This window comes from Canis lupus, chromosome 8 (genome assembly GCF_011100685.1).
Source record: "Canis lupus familiaris isolate Mischka breed German Shepherd chromosome 8, alternate assembly UU_Cfam_GSD_1.0, whole genome shotgun sequence".
NCBI classification, from domain to species: Eukaryota; Metazoa; Chordata; class Mammalia; order Carnivora; family Canidae; genus Canis; species Canis lupus.
In genome coordinates, this window is record NC_049229.1 from 49,151,243 (window position 1) to 49,170,976 (window position 19,734).

Here is a 19,734-nt window from a genome sequence, read left to right on the forward strand (position 1 = left end):
GTACATTCACAATTTGTACAACCGTCACCATCATCCATTCCAGGACTTACTCGTCATCCCAAAGTAAAACTCAGTGCCCTAATTAAACAGTAACTCCCAATTTTCCTATCTCCTCATCCCCAGCAACTACCATTCTATTTTCTGTCTCTATTATATTGACTCTTCTAGGGACCTCATCTAAGTGAAATCATGCAGTATTGGTCCTTTTGTGATAGATTTGTTTCACTTAGTATGATGTCCCCAGGGTTCATCCATGTTGAAGCATATCAGAATTTCTTTCCTTTTTAAGGCTAATATGTCATTATATATATAGACCACATTTTGTTTATCATTCACCTGCCGATGTTTTCACCTTTTGGCTATTGGGAATAATGCTGTTGTGAACGTTGATATACAAGTATATGAGGCCCTGCTTTCAATTCTTTGGGGTATATACCTGGAGGGTGGGAGGTTGGAATCCCTGGATCACATAGTAATTCTGTGTTTAGCTTTTTGAGGAACTACCAGAATGTTTTCCACAGGAGCTATACCATTTCACATTCCCAACAGCAATGTTCCAATGTTTCCTCATGCTGGCCAGCATTTGTTTTGTTTTGTTTTTAATACTTGCCATGCTAATAGGTATGGAGTGGTATAAATGGGGACTTTTCTACTTGGAAGAAACAGACCGAGAGGACAAGTGTAGGCCTGTAGTTGTGAGGATTTCAGCTGAAATATACACAGATGTGGTCACCAGACTCTAACATTTTGATACCTGGGCAACGAGGAGTCAGGAGTATTTAACAAACAGCATAGGGATCCCTGGGTGGCGCAGCGGTTTGGCGCCTGCCTTTGGCCTAGGGCGCGATCCTGGAGATCCAGGATCGATTCCCACGTCGGGCTCCCGGTGCATGGAGCCTGCTTCTCTCTGCCTGTGTCTCTGCCTCTCTTTCTCTCTCTGTGACTATCATAAATAAATAAAAAAAAAAAAAAAAAAAAAAAAAAAAAACAAACAGCATAGCATGGGTTTGAACAGTCCCAAAGGCCACCAGCCCTTCACCTTCCTCAGATGTACAGGCTAAACATCAGGTTGGCCGGGGACTCTATTGAGGTAAATTTAGAAAAATGAGAAAAGGATCTTCCTAGACCAATTGTTTTATCCCTTGATGGACACACGAGCTCACTAATAGGTGGTTAAGAAAAACTATGAATTCTGTATAATTCACCCATGATGGACACATGAGCTCACTAATAGGTGGTTAAGAAAAACTATGAATTCTGTATAATTCACCCCTATACTTTTGAAGCTGATGTTAGAAAAGAGGATTGTGCCTCACTTCCTACCTTAAATTTAACATGCCATCCTGCATCTGAAGCTCCCTGGCTCCTCTCAGAATTCCTTGTGGCCCTCACAGAGGACTGTAATTACAATTTTAATTATTCAGCCTTCACCAGATACTTGTTGTATACTGACCATGTGCCAGGCCTCAGGATAAGTGCTCCAAATAGAATGGAGAGCAGAGCAGACCCTGTCTTTGTACAACTTCATGGAGCTGCAGTTTAGTGTGTTAAATCAGATCACTTATCACACAAAGAGATTTGTAATTCCAAACTGTATTTAGCTCTATAAAGGAAAAAATACCTGTGATATTTCTCTTTTTTCCTTTAGGTCATTCACACAACCTCTCTAAGAAATCTGCTTTCTTTTCTTTTCAGGAGCCTTCAAACAGGTGGCTTTGCGTGGGAGGGAGAGGTAGAGAACAACACGTATAACAAGGCTACAGGGGTGGTCCCTCAGCACAAGTATCACCCCACTGCAGGCAGTTACCAACTCCATTTTGCTCTGCAGCAGCTTGAACAACAGAAACTTCAGTCCCGGCAGCTTCTGGACCAGAGTCGAGCCCGGCACCAGGTAATTCAGATAAGGCTTTTCCATATGCTAGTCTCTTCTTCTACAGGGGGAGTGTGCGGGGGTGGGGAAGAAGGTCAATGGGAAGGGTAGGAATAGTTTCCCAGAAGTTTACCAACACCACCATGGCTTGGATGGTTCATAGAGAATCTATTCTAAGGGAAGTCATGTTCTGAAGCCATGATGTTAGCTTTGCTGGGATGTAATGCTGAACCAGTTTTGACATTTTCTTTAATTTGAATGTTTCTCTATAGAAATCTCTGTTGTGTCATTTCCCCCTTTCTGCTGCATGGTGGTAGTTCAGTAAGCTCCCAGAAAGTCGAATTTCCAAATACCTAAAAGCTAGCATTTGAAGCGACTTTTTTCCTAAATGTACTACTTCCTTATCTTTACATACTTGGTGTACATAAGCACATATTAATCCTTCATGACCTGTTGAGACTTTCAAGGCATAAATAATGTTTCAAGTTCTTTTCATAGGAAATGGTCATAAGTTTGGTTTCTGGTCCTCTGGTTTGATAGGACACAAAACAATGTACATGAAAATGGGACAGTATACACAAAAATTCTCACTGTCTGGGATCCCTGAGTGGCTCAGCAGTTTAGCGCCTGCCTTTGGCCCAGAGCGTGATCCTAGGGTCCCAAGATCGAGTCTTGTGTCGGGCTCCCTGCATGGAGCCTGCTTCTCCCTCTGCCTGTGTCTCTGCCTCTCTCTCTCTCTCTCTCTCTCTCTCTGTGTGTCTCTCATGAATAAATAAATAAAATCTTAAAAAAAAAAAATCCTCGCTGGTGTGGCATTTACACTCTAATAAAACACTGATTTCCTATTCACCATCTCTACAATGACAGAAACTCCTGAGCATATGTGTGAGGGAGCTGTGTAAGTGAATTGTACTAGTGTGTCAGTGTGGCCCACATTACAGAGAAAGGATGACTTTACACACAAAAAAATCAGGCCATATAGAGTTAACTTTTTCTTGATGATTTCAGGGTAATCATTAGAATCCGTTATTGTGTTCTACATGTTCTTTTGGCCTAAATCAGTACTGATTCTGTGAGCTTCCCTTTTATTTGGTTACATGAAGAAATATATCAGTCTGATCTCTTGTTATTTGCTCCTATAAAAATGTAGTACATATTGTGCATTAGTTTGTACAAAATTAATATTCACTCAAAGGCTAAAGCAGTGTTTCCCAAAGGTTCCCCCCCCCCAAATAAATCAATTATCATTATTCTCTCTCTCTCTACTTAATCTTTTTAACTGTTGTTCAGATCCAGACATTATTTCAATTTCATTCATTGCTTGCTCATCCTTTTCTATGCTGGCATAGTCTCTATATTATATTAACTCAATGTAATTGAGAAATTGTAAGTATAGGTAGTTGTGAAGTAGTTCCTGTAAGTCATTTCTACTCGAGGAAAATCCAGAATTCTTACCTGGAAAACATGGAATGTAGCATCTCAATTTGATCACCACACTGTGATCATGTAGAAATTTCCTCATTTAGAAAGTCTTAGGGATAGGCAGTTTACGTTTTCACAATTTTAGATATAAATGTGTACTTTAGTTCTTTTTTAAATCTGTGTAAATTTCTTAAAACTTGTGAACTTCTAGACTCCTCATCATTCAGAATTCTTGAGAATGCCAGCTTCATCAGATCCTGGGCAGGAGAGGTCTCAAAAATAGCCTTATTTCCCTTAGGTGAGTATAATCGATGATCTAACAAATGTAGACTATTAGGCCCTTTTAATGCTTCCATACCTTGAAATGGCGATGATTTTTGAGGGGGAGGAAGGGTTGGTGATTGTAGGGCATTGGAGTTTGGGGGAAGGAGAGACCATTTTACTGATTTTCCCTTTTAGAAACTGCTTCATTTAAAAGCCCTTCTTACTCTTTTGATTAGCTTCCAGCAACTCACATTCCTTTGAAATTTCAGAGTACTGCTATTCTTGTGTGGATTTTTTTTTTCCAGTGAGGATTACACTGGTTTAGTTCACTAAACTATGAAGTATATGGAAAACATGTTTTTTAGAATCTGTCAGAATATCTGTCTTAGGGAGGAGTCAGAACTCCCAAGAAGGGAGTTATCTCGTGTCTCCTGGAGAGGGAACAGAAAATCATTCATCATAATTTTATATATGTTTATAACATCATTTATTTCTTCCTCCTCTTCTTTTAATCCATGGTTGATTTAGGTAAAAATGAGTCAGTGTAAAGTTCTGGGACTGTGGGGAGAGCTAAAGAAACTACATTTGTAGCTTGAAGAATTTGTAACTAAGAAAATAGCAAATAAGTTATTAAATATTCCTAGATTTGAAGTCTCTTTTTCTAGCCTAGCTTATGGCTTGCTAGACTTGACCATTATAATTATCACCACATTGTTGATGGAAGCCTGCTTTGTGTTCTCAGTATGTCCTGTGTTTCTGCCTTTGGGTTAATAGATAGAGATGGTTTCTCTGATAAATTCTTTATGCTTTGGATTCATTTTTCTAAAGTATACATAGCCATTGATATAATTAGCATTTTGGTTAATTGTTTGAGGGTAGAATTGAAATCTAATTTACTTAGCATTCATCCATAAGAGATACCCATGAAACAGGCCATTAAAGGGAGCTTTATTTATATTGCACTGTATCATAACAAATTGTTGATTATGTCCATGGACTGTGCCTTTCCTAGTGATTCCCTAAAAATATATCTGGGAAAGATCATGCAACTTTTCTTGCATTACATGCAGAGGAATTTCTCTGTCCTTTTCTGCACTTAGGTAGTCAGCTTACTGAAGGTATTAATTTCAGAAGGCAAACTGATTCAGAGTATGTTTGGAAATGGATATCTCTAACCATTCATGCAGAGTAAGGTTTGATCTTCATCTCTATCTAGCATTGCACTCATAAATTTAGAAAGTGCTACGTACTGAATGCACCTCAACAAAAGACTGGTACTGTAACATAGGCATCAGAGAGTAAGTTACCCAGAGCCATTGGCAGGATCACTGAGGTACAAGGAAATAGGCGTGAATCCAGTCCATTTGATAGCATGATAAACCAAGTAAGATGACATGGAAACCATGCATTTTTATACACTGATGAGTAAAACCAGCAGTTTTATTTATTTATTTTTAAAGATTTTATTTATTCATGAGAGACACAGAGAGAGAGAGAGGGAGAGGCAGAGACACAGGCAGAGGGAGAAGCAGGCTCTATGCCGGGAGCCCGACGTGGGACTCGATTCCGGGACTCCAGGATCACACCCTGGGCCGAAGGCAGGCGCTAAACCTCTGAGCCACCCAGGGATCCCCAAAACCAGCATTTTTAAAGAAGAAATCATTCTAAGTCAAAGCAGGGATCAGTAAACTTTTCTTTTTTTTTTTTTTTAATGGCCAGATAGTAAACACTTAAGGCTTTACACTTAAGGCCATAGACTCTCTGTGGCCACTACTCAGCTTTGCCATGGTAAAATGGAAACAGCCATAGACAATATGTAAGTGAATGAGTGTGGCTATTTTCCAGTGAAACTTTATTAAAAACAAGTGGCAGGCTGGATTTGTCTTACAAGCCCTAGTTTGCAGACCCCTGATTATAAGCAACAAAACCACTTGGAGGGCCCGTTAAAACACCAGTTGTTAATCCCATCCCATTTCTGACTCAGTAAGTTTGGGAATGGGGTTCAATTATTTCCATTTCTAACAACTTCCCCAGGTGATGCCAGTGCTGCTCTTTGGGGATCCACACTTTGAGAACCAGTGAGCTAGAGAGAAAGATTAGAAACATCTCCTCTTCAGTTATTTGTTTTTTGTCCTTTGGCAGGGAGACTGAATATGTTAAAATTTAGCGTTGCCCTTATAAAATTTCAGGCAGTCATTGTTTTATAGGAACTTTGTTTCCATCTTGTTCACTCCATCTACCACAGTCTCCTTATAAATAAGTTTTCCGAACTCGAAAACCTTCGTGTGCATTTTTCTTATCAGGGTACATTCTGCTCAGCAGTCACTGCTCCCAGGATTCAAGTTTTATGGTGGACAAGAGATAAGTAACGGGACAGATTCCTCCCTCTTCATTTTTAATAATAATAGCCTGCACTCAATAAGCACTTTGGCCCAAGCATGGTTTCAGGTGCTTTACATATACTAATTCATTTAACATGCATTTCAGGGTGGGCGGAGAAATCACAGAATCCTGATAGGCTAGGGGTGGTAAAATGAATCTGTTATGTGTTCCTCTATCCCAATGTGTGTCTTCTCTCTAGTTTACACTCATTGCTTCCCACTTCCTTCTCATTCTGGCTTTCCGCCCCTGAAGGAGAAGGATAAAAAACTTTCTTTCAGCTGAGTCGGGGGACTTTCTTGGGCAGCAGTGACTGCTGGTGACATCAGCATGAGTAGCCCTCCGTGCTGGGGGGCTGTGAGGAGGGCCGCACCGGCTGTGAGGCCCAACTGACCTGATTCTAATTGCCGACATTGAGCTGATGTTATTCTTGGCTCAGGACAGAGCGATTACTCAGTAGTTTCTGTTAAAGTGATCCTTTGTTAAACTTCTGCTCCCAGCCCCCCTTTCCTTCCCTCCCACTCTCTTCTCTGCCTCATCCAGACTGAAAAAAGACCAAAAAGCAGGAAAATTAAGGACATTTTGATGGCCAGGGCAGAACTGCTGAAATGTCTTTTAACAATAGAAGGGAGAAAGGGGGGATTTTAAGTACATCTTAATTTTTCACTGGTTCCATTCCTTATCCAGAGCCATTCAATTTTTAGTAGACTTAATTTTGAACATAGTGAGGTAACTCAAGGTAACTCATAGGAGAAAACTGTACATCCTGAACTCCTTTCATCCTTCCACTCCATCATGTCCTTTACTTCCCCCTTCCCACCATGCTCCCTTTGCCAGACTGACCTAGATTCATTAAGGGCCAACAGAAATGAATGTTCCTATAACAAGTGTGTGGGGGGGCGGGGGGTGGGCAGCTCTGGGTTCACACCAAGGGGTCTTTCAGTAAGCTAGTACATCTTGAGTGCCATATGTAATGAGCTTTTTGCTAATGGTATGAGTGTCCATGCACAACCTCACAGGTGTGGAAAGGATTCCCATAATAAGCCCAGCCAAGTCTTGTTATACTGCTCCTAAAAGTCCATTGCATGTGTCTAGAAAAATTCTGCCCCCCTACTGGAGTGAATACTGTTTCTCCAAGCCTTCAGCTGCTGTGTGTTTGTTTTGTGGGGGAGGGGAAAGAAAGAGAAATTCAGCAGGCACCCGGGCTTTTCCAGGCAGCCAGCAATAACATGCTAGCTCCTCAGCATGGCACAAGGAGAGCAAGCAAACAGGCTGACTGTGCAGAGGGAGGCCTCTGTACATGCTTCTAACAGTATCCAGGAGGAAGATTGGACTGGGGATATTCAGGAGGAAGAGCTTGTCCATGTGTGCTTAAGCTCCTGGAACATGATGGCCTGTCATAACCTACTGCCGATTCATTTTGTTTGTTGGGGTTTTTTGTTCCATTTTGTTTTCCCTTCTGACTTTTATCGGGAACTTATACAACACTTAGTTTCTGGATGATGATGGTGGTGATTGATTTTCCTAGAACCATTTGATTTAGTAGGTTTTGCCAAGCCAACTCTTTTCATCTTACCTAATAAAGGTACATTGAAAATATGTGAAATGACATATGCAAAACTACATTTAGCTGCTCGAGAAATAGGCCCTCTGGACAGGCTTTAGAGTCAGATAATCTTCAGTTTAAATCTTGCTTCTGGGGATCCCTGGGTGGCGCAGCGGTTTAGCGCCTGCCTTTGGCCCAGGGCGCGATCCTGGAGACCCCGGATCGAATCCCACGTCGGGCTCCCGGTGCATGGAGCCTGCTTCTCCCTCTGCCTGTGTCTCTGCCTCTCTCTCTCTGTGACTATCAAAAATAAATTAAAAAAAAAAATTTTAAAAAAAAAATAAATAAATAAATAAATCTTGCTTCTGTCCAGCCCATGACTGGGACAGGCTATTCAAACTTCTGGACTTTAGTTTGCTTATGTCTGCTAAGGAGATGATAATACATATCTGTGGGTATCATGAGGATCATCTTTCTTAGGATGTTACCACGTATCCAGCACTGAACTGGGACTTTTATTTGTATTATCGCATTGAGTCCTCCCAGTTGTCCTTTTAATTAGCCCCATTTTACAGACAAAAAAAAAAAGGTTAATCACTTAATGTGACTTTCTCAGGGTCACATAAATAATGAATGGAAGAGCTGATTTTTTTAACCCAGGTATGCATGCAGGCATAGCATCCAGCCTTCAGACTATCATGCTATGCTATATGCTACCATCCTGACAATATATTAAGGCATTCATTTATATTTTATACGTATATGTATGTATATGTATTAATCTATATGTATTATTACATAAATTTTAAGTTGCAGTTCATACATCCACAGGTGTACTTATTGACACCTGTAAAACTGTATTTGAGAAGTCCTCTTCAGGTATTGTAACTAGTCTGCTACTATTCATATCATATACACTGTCATAAAAGAGAAGGTCTACTAAACATATGTAAACTCAGGTCTAGACATATCCCAGTATCTCAGATTTTTAAAGAAACATCTTAGGAAAGTGTTCCTGGGCTTAAAACTCTTGGAAACATCCATATTTTACCCTCCTTTGTGTTATTATTTAGTAATAGGGTTAGGGACTATTGAGTTGTGCAGTATCATAAAATATGTTCTAGAAGTTTGAAGATTTGCAACACTTATGTGGGTTGTTTTGATAACATAGGAATTATTTCTACAATTATCACGTTGCCCTTTCAACTCTGTTATTGTTGCTAGTCATAGTATTTTAATTTTATTTCTATGATAGTGTTTTCAAGAAGACTACTAGGAAATATGACTGGTGTCTACAAATGTGACTATCATATGTGATCATTTTGCATGATTACTATTAATGCTTGCTTTTTCAGTTCCATATAAATCTGAATCTTAATACATTGTTGTAATATAGATATCAGTTCATCGTGCTGATTCATCACATGCAGTAATAGAAATCCTCTGATTACCACCAGATTGTCTTCTAAATTGCTCCCAGAAAGTGCCCCTCTGGAATCTTGGAGGGAGGAAGGTGAGGTCAGGGAAATGGACACAGAGTGAGTGCCTCCTGTGTGCTGGATGTAATACTATTTCTATCCCACTGATGAGGGAACTCAAAGAGTTAAAGTAACTTACACAAGGTTGCATAGCTAGTTAATTACAGAGATGATATTCAGACCCGATCAGAAGGCTCCGAAAGCCCTTTTCCATTCTACCTCCCTCCCTCTTGAGAGAAGTGACTCTTTATTTTCTTCTTGTTTTACACACTTATCATCAGTCAAATAAGCCATTCCAAATTTATTGATGCTGCTGCTACTATAGACCCATACATGCAAATTTTTTTTTATTTTTTTAAATTCAATTAGCCAACATATAGGACATCATTAATTTCAGTTGCAGTATCCAGTAATTTTTCAGTTGCATGTAACACCCAGTGCTCATTTTATCATGTGCCCATACACACAAATATAAAAGAGTTAGAGTCAATGTTATGAATCAAAGTATAGAACTCTGCTTGGTTGTGGGTATGTTAAAAGGCCACCTGCCAGCTGCTTGGGATCAACCTTATTTGTTGTATATCCTTAAAATGTGATTTTGCTACTGCTATATGACAACCATTTTCATTCCCTGTCCTCACTCTATGACCTGTTTGTTTCTGTTTGTCTGTGGGCATATGAGGGACCCAATGGCAGTAACTATGTGAGATAATGAAAGACCTCACTCTTAAATATAAAGAATCCCATCCATCTGAAATCAACGCAGCCACAGGAAGAAGTCTAACAGATGGATGACAGCAAGTTCTATGCAAGATGCACAGTAGGCCAATCACGTGAGAGATTCTGAGCCAAATAAACCATACATTTGAAGGCAGAGACAAGTTAGATATTTATAAATTCTGAATTTAAAGTTGTAAGGGGAAAAAAAATAAAAGTTGTAAGGGAACTTAGAGGTTCTTGTCTGATTATTTTATTTTACTCATCAGGAGATGTAAGACACAGACACATTATCAGGAGAACAAGGACTCTGATATAGAAATAATAATACTAGCTAACGATGCTATGAATTACCTTTTTTTAACCAATTGAACTCTCAGTCTGGGGTCATTGCTGATCTTTTGAGTTATCTTTATGTAAATACATACATACATGTACACATACTTTAACTCTTAAAATCAATAACAAAAATTTCCTTACAGACAAATCCTTTTCAAGCTTTTCTTCTTGGAGTAGAGCTAGTGAAATCTGGGTCTTTTAAATGCATCTGATGAAAATTGGACACATTGCTAGGTTTGCTTTGTATTTACTTTGGAAGGGAAATATGATTTCATGGATTTGCTCTAAAAGGGAGTCAGCATAGCACAACTAGGGAAGGCAGCATTGTTATGGAATGGGGCTCTGAAATCAGACTCTGCACTCATGGATCCTAGGTTAGTACTTAGTAGCTGTGCCATCAGGAGCAAATGATGGATCCTTCTTGTGCCTTGGTTTCTTTCTCTGTATGTAGAAATGATGATGAGACCCACCTCAGTAGTTGGGAGGATTAAATGAGATAATAGCATTAAAATGTTTAGGGCAATGTTGACCCATGGTAAAAGCTCAATAAAAATTCATAGCTCTTATTATGTATTACTTTTTTTCATTGTAGTAAAAACAACACACAACACAGCACAAATTTACCCTCTTAATAATTTTTAAGTATATGATGTAGTATATCATTCACTAGGAACATTGTTGTATAACAGATCAATAAAACATCCTCATCTTGCTTGACTGAAACTCTGTACTCATTGAACAACTCCCTGTTTTCCCCTCCCCTTAGCCTCTGGGAACAACCATTCTACTTTGTGTTTCTATGAGTCTGATTACTTTAGATACCTCATATAAGTGGAATCATGAGTATTTCTCCTTTTCGTGACTGCTTATTTCACTTAGCATAATTTCCTGAAGGTTCATCCATGTTGTAGCATATTACAGGATTCCTTTCTTTTTCTTAAGGCTGAATAATATGCTTTTGTATGTATATACATTTTCTTTATCCATTCATCTATTGATAGGCATTTAGATTGCTTCCACATTTTAACTGTTGTGAATAATCCTTCTGTGAATACATTTGTGCAGATATCTGTTCTATTATGTATTTTTTATTTATTTATTTATTTATTTATTTATTTATTTATTTATTTATTTATTTATTTAAACACACAAGCAAGGGCAGGGGAAGGGGAGAGCAAGAATCTTTTTTTTTTTTTTTTTTTTTTTTTGAGAGCAAGAATCTTAAGTAGACTCCATATACTTAGTGCAGAGCCCAATGCGGGGCTTGATCTCATGACCCTGAGATCATGACCTGAGCTGAAACCAAGAGTTGCCTTCTTAACTGACTGAGCCACCCAGGCACCCCTCTTATGTATTACTTTTAACCTTAAATATGCATAGCTTTATAATTTCAACTTGGGGGTTTAGTTACCCGCCACCCACCCCACGTCAGAAGCAAATTGGTTAAAATGATATTAAAGAGGGTGTTTTAGAAGTTCAAGGCTCATAAAGTATTAATTGGTTACTTTTTTTCCCCTTATATTTTTTGTTTGGACAATTGAAAATACAAGTTCATTCACAATTGCTAGAGGGAGATATGAGAAGAAAAAGTAGAAAGGATGATTAATACTATGATAAAATGATTAAAAGCATGATATCTGTAAAATTTTAGCATGTTTATCCAAAGGCATAAATGTCTTATAAAAAGAAAAAGAGTGGCATTAGCATCAAATTATGAGTCAGCTTTTCGTGGGACATATGCTGTTTCTTCACAGTAATCAAGGAAAGATAAGGACTGATGGAAATGTAATCAGACAACCTTACAAGGGGGCAGTTTGAGAATATATAGAAAAAAGATTTAAAACAAAAGCAGCAGCCACCTTCTGAGCTAGCTATTCTACTTCAAGGAAATTATTTTAAGGAAATGATCCAGCATATGCAAAAAGATATAAATAACATCAGAACACTGTTCTTACATAGCAAAACAGACTGGTAACAACCTGAATGTGTGTGTGTGTGTGTGTGTGTGTGTGTGTAGTTTCAAAATACAAGTATAAGATTTGGAGGGGCCTACTTTTTCCCCACTTAAAAATCTATTATGAACATATTTCCATAATTACTAATATAGGTATACTGTGTCAATTTATAGTATTCTACTATTGGTGATTGGTAAGTAAATTATAATAAACCATAATAAAAAAATATACAGCCATTAAAAATAGTGATTGAGATTCACCCTTATAGATATGAAGAAGTGTTCAAGTTAGATATTTGAATGAAAAAAAGTCTCCAAAACATTGGATATTGTATGCTCCTATTTTTGTAAGCCCATAGAAATACAGGTATATACATACAAAATAACTCCATATATACACAAAAATATCTAAGTGTTGCCAGAGGTTATCTTTGAAAGGACTTTTCAAATTATTTTCCTTTTTCTAATGAATACGTATTAAAGAAATTAACATGTTTCAAAAAAAAAGACAACAAACCTTGGACTGCCAGCCTTCTGTGAATGTATGTGGTCCGTATTCAAACATTGCCGGGCATTGAAGGAGAAAAAAAAATAGAAAGCAAAGCAGAATCTACGCCATGAGTCTAAATTTGCCATCAGAATATCAACTCTACCAATGTAGGACTGCTGGTTCTGTTGTTAGAATAGGGTGGTGGGGGGCTGCTAGTGAGGGAAGCTCATGTCTGTGCCACCTTAGGGCTACTTGGTTTCATGGTTTTTCTGGTTATGGACTGCAGACCTGGCCTTAGCCAGCTGCCTCATGGTTGGACATCTTTGGTCATAACACACACCTGGTACAAGAGCAGTTCAATTGTCCTGATGCTATTGAAGAACCAACACAGAGACTACTGCTGGAATCTTTGGTTTTATCAGATCACAGAGTCTGAGGCTCAGGAGCATCTCTAAGTATCTGTTAATGACCAGCATCATTTCTCGTGTGTGCAAGTACCATTGACTTAGGAACTGTCTGAAACACAGTGGTTTTTCTTGGTGAATCACTTGTGTACAGGTAAGCAGCTGTGTTCACATCCTGGAGAGTAGATCATTTGAATTAATAAGAGCCTTCAGTCTTTGTTGCTAAAGGAGACAGAGCCTCTCCGTTGATTTTAGAAATCAGAAGATATGCCAGAGAACTGGTGGTATCTTTGGCCACTCAAAGCCCTATCTCGGGTATTTGTGTCATCAGTCTCTCTCTTTCTCTCTCTCTCTCTCTGAACAGTAGCGTCTTCTGGGTTCCTGCCCCATCCCTATCAGGGCTATAGCACTGCTTCCTGGCCTTGTCCGCAGTACCAGAAGTTGTACTCTGTTTCTCTTGCTCAGCCTCCCGTCTTGTCCCAGCTGACAAACATTGTGAATGGAAGACAGCCAAGAACTCCATACAATGTGAGACAAAGGCCTTTTGGAAGCTTGCTTTTGCTAAAATAGAAACAGCTACCCTCACCCTCACCTTGGCCCCAAGTTTTTATAGCATCATATGATTACACAAAAGACACAGTGTGTTCTTTGCATTGAACAGCTCTTGGCTGATTGTAGTAAGGTGAGTGATTAGCATCTTACATGCTCAGGAAGATACACCATCCCAGTACTTAGTCTGCCAGAGAACAACATTCTAGAAGCAGTTTTGTGTACTATGTAATGGGAACTTTATCCAAGTGAGGATAAAATCTCAGTGGGGAGAATAATGCATAAAAATGCTCACTTTTCTGGAACCAAAGTAAAAGGGGTACAAAAAGACATTAACCCATTGAAGTAGAGGTTAACATTTCCGTACTTCATCTCCTCCCTTAATTAAAAAAAAACGAATTTAGAGTTTACACTACAAAGAGTTATCCAGCTCTGCTCTATCACCAACAAACCCAAGTAAAGACGAAAAGAAGTGTTTTTCTGGAAGGAATTTAAAAAAAAAAAACCTCCCAGAATTTAATCTCTGAACAGTATTATCTTTCTAGTAAGAGAGCCCAGATCTTGCTTCCCCATAACCTTCCAAGTTACAGTCTGTGTTCTGTCTATCAGAAATTCCTCCTTCCCACCCACGAGTACCCTTCTGTTGTGGGAGAAGGAGGGCCTTTCTAGTCTTTGGCCTGGGGCCAAGCCAACCCTCAAACTGTGGTTTTCTCTTAGTCTCCTTACTGAAGCATGGCTGTTTCCCACACCCAATAAAGAAGCAAAAGTCTTGTATATGTTGACCAGGTCTTGAGTGGAGGCCAGTGCTTACACAGCTCTCACATTCCCAGGACACTGACTGATGATGGTGTAGCCCCCTTCCCGGTTGTTAACCCACAAGTGCAGTGTGCCAGTATTGTGTATCCAAACCTTACCTTTCTTAGAATCTATATAGAAGGAAATCTTTTTAAAAAATATTTTATTTATTTATTCATGAGCGACACAGAGAGAGACAGAGACATAAGCAGAGGGAGAAGCAGGGTCCATGCAGGAAGTCCAATGTGGGACTCGATCCTGGGACTCCGGGATCATGCCCTGAGCCAAAGGCAGACACTCAATCGCTGAGCCACGCAGGTGTCCCTAGAAGGAACTTAATCTAATTCTTCTTTCCATTTATGAATGAATATCAGGACAAAACAATTTATGTAATCTATTGTTGATGGAGTTGTAGGGTTGGGGCCAATACATGGTATGAGAGGCCTGGGGAAGCTGATTTCTGCCAACAGTCTAAATAAATTCATTTATATATCTGCTTTTCAGCATTGCCTCAGTACTTTCCTGGGTTTCTAATTACCAAATTTGATTTCTTTAATTCATTACACTTAGCCTTGGTTTTGGTGAAATACCTAGGAACTTGTATATTACTGACTCTTTGGAATACTGGATGGTACAGAATTGTTATCACTTTATTATCCACTCAGTGTATTAGAGTATGACTACTGAACAACTGAGAACCTAGCTTTTTCTTTCTTTCTTTTTTTTTTTTACTGTATGTGGAAAGAGTACCTGTTCTTTTGAGATGCAGTGTATTTATGTTTTGTTAAGGTTTAAACAAGCATGACTCTTTGGTAGATTGAGGATTATATTTCAGCTCAGTTAGGATTCCATTTTGCTGCATCTAGTGGACCCCTCTCCCTGCCATGGCTTAACAAGTTAGGGATTTTTTTTACCCATATAATCAGAAATCTAGAGTTAGGCTCTCTGGAACTGTATGATACTGTTGCGAGCCCCATGCTTTTCCTGTCTTTATCCTCTGCAATCCTTAGGAAGAAACTTTCACCAGATACTAGCTAGATATCCATATTCTGAGTGGGAAGAACAGTAAAGGGCAAAAAGTTGTGTCCTAACCCAGTTAGCCCCTTTTAAAAAAGAACTTTCCCGGAAACTGTACCTGGAGACTTCTGTTTACATCTCAGAACTGTGTCACATGGTTATTTGTAAGTACAGGAGAGATTGGTAAATACAATTTTTTAGCTGGGCACACATCATTACCCAAACAAATAAGGGCAGTATTACTAGGAATAAAGACAGAAATGTTAGTATCCAGGCCAGTGACAGCCTCCTAAGCAATAAATCCTCCTAATTGCTTTTATTTTGTTATTTGACTGGTCTTATCACTATGGAACATCAGTGTCTAAGGGCTTGCCACAAAATCTGCATCTAGGATGATAAATTATTTTTGTTTGGGATCTGCAGAAGGGCTTACTTACATTTTGTGGCTGAGTATAAGCTGAACACAAAAAATACACTAGGCCTGATTCAAAGTCCAGAGAATGCTCCTATTATAAGATTACATCTCTTCGTAAACACAAACTTGCCTGTTTTCTTGTTATAGGAATTTGGTATTTGCTAAAAAAATTAAATTAAATTAAAAAGGTGAAGAGTGGTTATAATGAGTTTTGCTATTTGCATTCATGGGGTAGATATTTATTAAGCACCTTTTATGTACAGGGCATTCTACTAGGCACTATGAGTGAAAAAAAAATTAGATCTCAATCCAGCCATCTCCAGTGTGCATTGTCCAGAAGGAAAGAAAAGTACATACATCAGTAGCTGTAACACAAGGTAGAATGTGCTAAGTATGATAAGACACATACAAATACATTGTTAGAAGCATTCAGAAGAGGAAAAGATTACTTCTGCCAGAGAGAATTGAGTAAATATGATCTGGGGAACCTAAACATATGTTTTCATTTTAAGAGTTTGCTTTCACATCTAGTGAGCATCATCATAGGACTAGAAAAATATGTTGAAAAGTACATAACCAACTGGCATTCACAGATCATTACAGATAGGCAGACTTGCATGTCATCCCATCCCTTTAGTTCCTCAGTAAACTGAGGTAGAGGATTGGGGAGGAATGGAGCATTTGTTGAGTGTCTACTGTGAGCCTTGTATTTGGTCTATTAAAAGAATCCTTTATTGAATGCCTAGACTAGATTTACATATGTGATCTTCATTTAATCCTCAATAATCCAGCAAAGTAATTGTAATTACCTACGAGGAAGCTAAAGTTGAGAGAAGTTCAGTAACTTGAAAAAGTCACCCAGTTTATAAGTGACTGATCCTACATTGAGCCCAGGCACAATTGACTGCAAAGCCATGATATTTTCCACTTAACTGAGTCTTTGTTTTTTACTGATGACCAAATCTGGATTTGTAGGCATAGTAAGTATTGAAGAGTGAGCTCCTTCTTCAACCCTCCCTAATAATGAGTCCTGTACCCACCTGGTTGAAACTTGGGTGCCATTTGGATACTTTGACTTGTACTCAGAGTTAGTTTTGTTACCTGCTTAAATCTTATGAGAATTTGACTTTCTTTTGACTTTGAATAATTTATTTTTGTACAAAATTACTGCATATAGATGGTACAAAATTCAAAAAGATATAAATGATGTATGCTTTCTCCTGGACCCCCAGCTAACTAGTTTTTCTCCATGGAGGTTACTAGTTTTTTTATATATCCTTTCTGAATTGTTCTGTGCAAATACCAGCCTTATGTGTATGTGTGTGTGTTTCTGTGTGTTTGTGTATCTGATACATGTATGGCTTTGCATATTCTTTTTTCTTTTTACAAAAATGGGAGCTTACTATACTCACACTGGTCTGATATTGCTCTTTTTATTCATTTTTTATTTGCGTTTAGATGTCCCAGCAAGATTTTTTAACAAAAGAAAAACTCGGTGACCTTGAAGTATAGTTGTCACCTTGGCAACATGTACTGAATAGATGTTCTAAGAGCCCGTTTGCTAACAATGGCCATTCTTCCTCTGATACTCATCCAGTGAATTTGTCCTATGGATGTAGAGCTAGCTCTTCAGTCCTCATTCTGATCTTTACAGTCTCTTCCCCAGCCAGAATGAGGCACCTTTTTTCTTTTCTTTTCTTTCTTTTCTTTTCTTTTCTTTTCTTTTCTTTTCTTTTCTTTCTTCTGGGGCGGGGGATGTCTTAGTGTTAGTTATGGTTTATTGGAATTGTAGGAGGTGCGGGTAGTTCTTGGGGAGGGATTTTCTCTTTTCCTTTCTTTCTGTCTTTTTCTTTTCTTTTTCTTGTCTTTTCTTTCTCTTTTCTTGTTTTTCTTTCTTTTCTTTTTCTTTTCTTTTCTTTTCTTTTCTTTTCTTTTCTTTTCTTTTCTTTTCTTTCTTTCGAACAAAAATACTGATAGAGGCCTGAATGAGGCATCTTTCAATCTAAACTCACATGTTGGGATGTAGTGGTGAAAATAGAAATATACAGTAGCCCTTTACTGCCTCACTCCTTCCTTCCAGGTGAATGTCTCCTCAGATATGGAGCTGGTGCTTGAAAGGAATGGATTTGTTTTTCAGTCTACTTGCTGCATTCTTTGGTTACTTGCCCTCGGAAGGCTGGCCGGAGCAGAATCAGGGCTTCTGTGTCCTCTTAGACCATCCCAAGACCTTCCCATGTGTACACATAACCCCTTTCCCCCTAGTGTCAACCTCTTGGCTTTGCCCACGGGCTTGGGTCTTTCTTTGTTCCCCTTCTTTGTTTGTTTTTTTTTTTTTTTTTTTTTTTTTTTTTTTTTTTTTTTTTTTATTTATGATAGTCACAGAGAGAGAGAGAGGTGCAGAGACACAGGCAGAGGGAGAAGCAGGCTCCATGCACCAGGAGCCCAATGTGGGATTCGATCCCGGGTCTCCAGGATCGCGCCCTGGGCCAAAGGCAGGCGCCAAACCGCTGCGCCACCCAGAGATCCCTGTTCCCCTTCTTTGGATCAGAGATGGAGGCAAGTGAAGAGCTCTTCAGTTTCCCCTTTGGACAGTTTGCAGGGATGAAGAACATCTCAGTCAGATTGGTCCATTCAAAAATGCTCTGACCCTCTTCTATCTTTGAAATTGCTTTGTTCTTTGTCAGGCCTGTCCATCAAACACATTTACTCAACCCAGGATTCTTTGATCCCCCTCATACCTACCTAGCCCAGGACTTTTGGATATATTTCCCTGAAATGGGACATTCCAAGGCATGAGTATAGAAGGATTGGTTAACATTTTACTAAAGCTACCCAGTTTATCTTTTATATCTTAAAAATAAGTCGTGAAAGACAGTACTAATAAAGTCTATCTAGAAGGTGAATGTTTCCTAAGAGCATCTGATCTTATTCCTTTAGGCCTGGCCATAAGGAAATGACATTTCTCCCATGTCTCTTTAAATGTAGTGTCTACAGATGGAAATCAATTCCCAGAAATCCTGTTAATAAAAAAAAACAAACAAAACCTTGTGTATTTTGTCAATTTTATTATTTTTCTCCTAGAATTATTTCACATTTAAAGCTTTTATAATGCATGCATATTGAAAGCAGCACTAATAGTATTGAATGATCAGTAACAAAATCTGTGACCCCAAAAAACCCAATTTCTAATGAGTTAAATAAGTTGTAAGAATTTTTTAAGCATCTACTTGAGAAAGTATACATTTACATACTAACTACAGACATATATTGGTGTTTGTGATATTTAGATGGTGATTTTTAGGTCTTTATTGATTTGTAGGCTTACCCTCTGAGCAAATATACTTTTGTGTTGATCTTATATTCATTTAATAACTAGTATTCAGATAGTAATTCTACTTTGAAAGTGTTTTGTTATTTTTTTAAAATATTTTATTTTTAAGTAATCTCTACACCCAACATGGGGCTCGAACCTGTCCCTGAGATCAAGGTTGTATGCTCTACCAACTGAGCCAGCCAGGTGCCCCTGAAAGTGTTTCAAAATGTAAAGTCTAATGTCAATCTTTAGGTCAACAAAGTGTTACTATTTCAGAATTCTACAAACAGCCCTCAAGGCCATGCATGCAGTCCGGCTTTTCTATTCCAGCCTCCTCTCTGCATCCATTCTGCTCACTATACCCTTGTCAAACTGGCTTCTTCCCACTCCTCAAATGTGCAAACCTTCTAGAGGAGTTCAGAGTCATCTGAGTAGGCTGGAGTTGAGTCAGGCTTCAAGCCACTTTTTGTTTTGTGCATTATTCCTAGTGCTTGACACCCAGTAGAAGACATTCATTAAATATTTGTTGAATTTAACAATGAAGGAAACTTAGGCTAAGGGAGACCAAATACTTTTCTGATTGCTGCAGTGGATAATACATAATACCCAGATAACCCTGATTCCTAGCTCAGTGCACTTCCAATGAGACCATTTCAACTCTGTGCTTCCAGAGATTTTCCCCCTCTGAATGTAGACCTGTGCTGGCATTATTAGAGAAATATTTCCTTTCCCCTTTCCTGAGCAGTAGTGTCCCTTCTCCTTTTATCTCACTTGAGGATTAC

The 19,734-nt window shown here is 38.7% G+C and overlaps 1 protein-coding gene across 29 annotated transcripts in view; it reads left to right on the plus strand.

The window, feature by feature from the left end:
• Nucleotides 1-19,734, plus strand: part of TTLL5 (tubulin tyrosine ligase like 5) — a 269,103-nt gene that overhangs the window by 184,772 nt on the left and 64,597 nt on the right. For 28 of the 29 annotated variants that reach the window (XR_005363557.1, XR_005363556.1, XR_005363558.1 and 25 more), the window contains one exon: nucleotides 1,696-1,891. Coding sequence is in view for 23 of the 29 variants with exons in the window: in XM_038545325.1 (XP_038401253.1) it covers nucleotides 1,696-1,891 (196 nt within the window). In the remaining 6 variants the exon portion in view is untranslated. Of the gene's footprint in view, nucleotides 1-1,695; nucleotides 1,892-3,503; nucleotides 3,591-19,734 lie in introns of all 29 variants that reach the window. The other variant, XM_038545324.1, reaches the window with a different exon arrangement.